This window comes from Salmo salar, chromosome 26 (genome assembly GCF_965601325.2).
Source record: "Salmo salar chromosome 26, fSalSal1, whole genome shotgun sequence".
In the NCBI taxonomy this organism is placed as follows: domain Eukaryota; kingdom Metazoa; phylum Chordata; class Actinopteri; order Salmoniformes; family Salmonidae; genus Salmo; species Salmo salar.
Window position 1 is genome coordinate 10,595,542 of NC_138316.1, and position 4,770 is coordinate 10,600,311.

Consider the following 4,770-nt stretch of genomic DNA (forward strand, 5'->3'; position numbering starts at 1 on the left):
TGTACGTTATTGTACAGTTGTATAGTATTTAACTTATTAATTACCAATGACATGTAGGCGTATGCAATATTATCACACTCACTGTACATCACAAAACCACACTCCCCCATGTTTGAGAATTCTTTGAAGCAAGACTTTGGTTGACAACTGCTGCTTTTTTAAAAAATTGACCAATATTCTGAGGAACAACCGCATCTGTCTGCCTACAGTATAAAAACTGCACGTCTATCATGTTCACAACAGACTGATCCTGGGCATCCTGCAGTCATTCACCATGGCACCTGTCTTTGTGCTGACCATTTTCATCGCCGTTCTCTGCTCAGTTCAGGGCCGATCTACAGGGGTAAGTGTCTATCTGAGACTATTGGGAAAACCCTGTGCATGATGAATTATTTGCGTTTTAAACATTTTAACCTATTTTGTTGCATATTTCCTTCTGCTGTTGGCATACAGAAAGCTCCATTTGAAAGGAGTGAAGAGGACATGGAAATTGGTATGTTCATCCTGTCTTTATAAACATTTAGTTTCTGACATTGTATTATGTATCTAAATATCATGTTCCATAAATGAAACCTGGTTTTATTAATCATTCATTGTTAGAATGTATATGACGTACAGTACCAGTCAAAGTTTGGACACACCTACTCTTTCAAGGCTTTTTCTTCATTTGCACAATTTTCTACATTGTAGAATAATAGTGAAGACATCAAAACTATGAAATAACACATGGAATCATGTAGTAACCAAAAAAGTGTTAAACAAATCAAAATATATTTGAGATTCTTGAAAGTAGCCACCCTTTGTCTTGATGACAGCTTTGCATGTACTCTTGGCATTCTCTCAACCAGCTTCATTAGGTCGTCACATGGAATGCATAACGAAAAACTGGTGTGCCTTGTTAAATACATTTGTGGAATTTCTTTCTTAATGCGTTAGAGCCAATCAGTTGTGTTGTGACAAGGTAGGGGTGGTATACAGAAGATAGCCCTATGTGGTAAAAGGCCAATTCCAAATAATGGCAAGAACAGCTCAAATAAGAAAAGAGAAATGACAGTCCATCATTACTTTAAAACATGAAGGTCAGTGAAAATGGAACATTTCAAGAACTTTGAAAGTTTCTTCAAGTGCAGTCGCAAAAACCATCAAGCGCTATGATGAAACGGGCTCTCGTGAGGAACCCCACTGGAAAGGAAAACGCAGAGTTCCCTATGCTGCAGTTAATTAGAGTAACCAGCCTGAGAAATTGCAGCCCAAATAAATGCTTCAGAGGTCAAGTAACAGAGGAGACTGCGTGAATCAGGCCTTCATGGTTGAATTGCAGCAAAGAAACCACTACTAAGAGGACCCCAATAAGAAGAGACTTGCTTGGACCAAAAAGATGAGCAATGGACATTAGACCGGTGGAAATCTGTCCTTTGGTCTGAGTCCAAATTTGAGAATTTTGGTTCCAACCGCCATGTCTTTGTGAGATGCAGAGATGGTGAACGGATGATGTCCGCATGTGTGGTTCCCACCGTGAAGCATGGAGTAGGAGGTGTGATGGTGTGGGGGTGCTTTGCTGGTGACACTGTCAGTTATTTATTTAGAATTCAAGGCACACTTAACCAGCGTGGCTACCACAGCATTCTGCAGCAATACGCCATCCCATCTGGTTTGCGCTTAGTGGGACTAATTTGTTTTCAACAGGACAATGACCCAACACACCTCCAGGCTGTGTAAGGGCTATTTGACTAAGAAGGAAAGTGATGGAGTGCTGCATCAGATGACCTGGCCTCCACAATCCCCCGGCCTCAACCCATTTGAGATGGCTTGGGATGAGTTGGACCGCAGAGTGAAGGAAAACCAACAAGTGCTTAGCGTTTGTGGGAACTCCTTCAAGACTGTTGCAAAAGCATTCCAGGTGAAGCTGGTTGAGAGAATGCCAAGAGTGTGCAGAGCTGTCAAGACAAAGGGTGGCTACTTTGAAGAATCTCAAGTATAAAATATGTTGAACAATCTTTTTGGTTACTACATGATCCCATATGTGTTATTTAGATAGTTTTGATGTCATCACTATTATTTTACAATGTAGAAAAGAGAAAAAATAAAAACACTTGAATGAGTGGCTGTGTCTAAACGTTTGACTGGTACAATATATTATCTTATTGTAATATTAGTTATTAGGGACACAGTTGCATTTAAGCAATTTTTTTTATCCCATTCCGCAGACAGCACCCGCACCAATAGCATTGAGGAGGAGGATTTTTCTGCTTCAACGCTCATTGAGAAGGCCAACAGAAATCTTGGTAAGGCAGCCTGAATATTCCTACCCTGCATTTAATGACACCGAGAATGAAACACAGATAATAACCTTCACTTGGTGTTGTTTTCTAGGGAAAAGACTTGACGAGCCACTAGTCATGTTTGGGGACATTGCAGTAAATACTGGGTTCATGAACGCTGACCCCTGCACAGCTCACACCTGCAAATGGCCGAAGTCCTCTGATGGGAAAGTTTACGTGCCCTATGTGATCTCTAATCAATACTGTAAATATTTTTCTTCTCTGAAATGATTTTCTTCTGAGCTTAATGGTTTGGTTTTACTATACTATATGAGTCTGTGTGTGCGTGTGTGTATTGAGTTTCTGACTTTCTTGTTGCTCCATTGAGCAGCGCCCCGGGAGAGGTCCGTTATTGAAGGTGGGCTGCAAACTTTTGCTGCATCAACCTGCGTCCGATTCTTTCCGCGAACCAATCAGAGGGACTTTGTGGACATCCAGTCTCTGTCAGGGTATGACCGCTGCACATTACGAGACCTGTTATACTTGTCTTCTGCCACTCTTATTTACTTAGTGTTTACATGACAATTTACTTTACCGTTATTGCTACAAAAAACTAATACTTTACTACTTTTAGAAATGACCTTTATGTCTTCCGTATACACTCTTGTTTGTAGCTGTTACTCGTATGTTGGACGCCAGCAAAATGGCCAGGTGGTGTCTCTGAATAGGAACGGATGTGTCCATCTGTCTGTGGTGCAGCATGAACTGCTGCACGCCTTGGGCTTCAGACACGAGCATTCGCGCAGTGACCGTGACAGCCATGTTCAAATCCTGACTCAGAACATTTTGCCTGGTTAGTGCTTTCTACATCCACAGATGCTGAATTTATAATATATATTTTTAAATAACTTCGTAGGTAAATAATAAATACTATTGTTTACAAGATATGTAAATATTATTCCTGCCCATTTTGAGTAAGACATATTAGTAAAACTTTAAGAACTTGAATGTAAACTTTAGTGTACTTCTATCTGATTATAATAATACATTAGTATTTCATTATTTGTAAACATGTAGAAACACTGACATGGATTTATAAGCTTTTCAATTAATAAGCATTTACAACATTCATAACAATCTGTAAAGCATTTCTTTATAAGCGTGACTTATTCATGAAAGTAATTATACTGTGTAAGAAAATGATTTATCATGCATTTTCCATCATAGGAAAGGAATCCAATTTCAATAAGGTCAACACGATAAACTTGGGGACTCCATATGACTATAAATCTGTCATGCAATACTCAAGGTAAATTGAGGACATAATGGAAAGGTTTTCTTTACTGCAATAACAGCTGTAATGTTGTATGGCTAAAATAATTTGACCTTTCATAGTCTACTCATGTTATCCTTTAATTTCAATTGATGGTGTGCGAGCTTTCTGCCCAATGTTGTCTGGTTCCAGGTTTGCCTTCTCCAAGAACAATCAGCCCACCATTCTTCCGATCCCTGACAATAATGCAGTTATTGGCAAGGCAACTCAGATGAGCCCTATGGACATTCTGCGGATCAATCGTCTCTACAACTGCAGTAAGTGCCATTTTAAGAAGACCTGTTTATCATAACTGCAAAGAATAAGAGTTGTGATTATTATACCTGCCTGTAAACTTCACGATACCGTTGCTCAATCAATTTGAGATATGTGGGAATATAGTATTTGAATTGAATTTAGTGATATTCTGTATTTATACTGTTATAAATTGGTGTGTAGATTATTTTTTAAAGCTTTGAGCACCATCAACTCAAAAGGCAGAAATACAGCATGTCAATTCTAATAATATTTTATTTTTCCCTTCTCTTTTATTAGGAAAGCAGTTGGACTGATTTGAAAAGTGCGACGGTAGAGCGTCTGCTGAGGATTGTAACTGCAGTTATAGCTTGCTTTTCAACTTTGAACATGAATTTAAGAAACAAATGATGTTTTATGCTGATAGAATGAATTGAGATGCAGATTAAAAAAAAAAGTTCAAGTATATCTTTACGTCCGTATATCAGATATGTTATGGCTTATCATAGAACATTGGTATGGCAAAGCAAAGTACTGTGGTCTACTGAAACATTATCACAATAAACATGTGTAGCAACGTGTATTTGATAGCCCGTTCTACGTTTGTTATGGTTTATGTTTATTTTTCTGATTGCAAAGGGTACATTGATGGTGATTATCATATAACGTGCACAGGTGTGCAAGTGGATTAGTGGGTAAAACTAAAACCTTCTGTATATTTTTAGGGGAGTTAACAAGGCTCTCTCACCAAAGACTACAGTAATGACACATGTCCCAACTCCCACACGCACAGAATATCCTGTATTATACAGCAAATTTAACATTCTGTTACTTTTGCATTTTGGAAGTCTGAAACAACGACATGAGCTTAAAATCGTTGTAGAGTGAGTGTCCAGTAATACTTTACAACATGGTTCCATTTGTAAAAGGTTTATAAGGGGC

The 4,770-nt window shown here is 38.5% G+C and overlaps 1 protein-coding gene across 1 annotated transcript; it reads left to right on the top strand.

The window, feature by feature from the left end:
• Positions 1–241: 241 nt before the first annotated feature.
• lce (Low choriolytic enzyme) lies at positions 242–4,404 on the top strand. Its single transcript, NM_001165261.2, is given in 9 exon segments — positions 242–343; positions 454–493; positions 2,208–2,285; positions 2,374–2,526; positions 2,653–2,770; positions 2,936–3,114; positions 3,489–3,570; positions 3,727–3,851; positions 4,129–4,404. Coding segments are annotated over 9 exon segments (861 nt in total). The 5' UTR covers positions 242–274; the 3' UTR covers positions 4,146–4,404.
• The last annotated feature ends 366 nt before the right edge of the window (positions 4,405–4,770 follow it).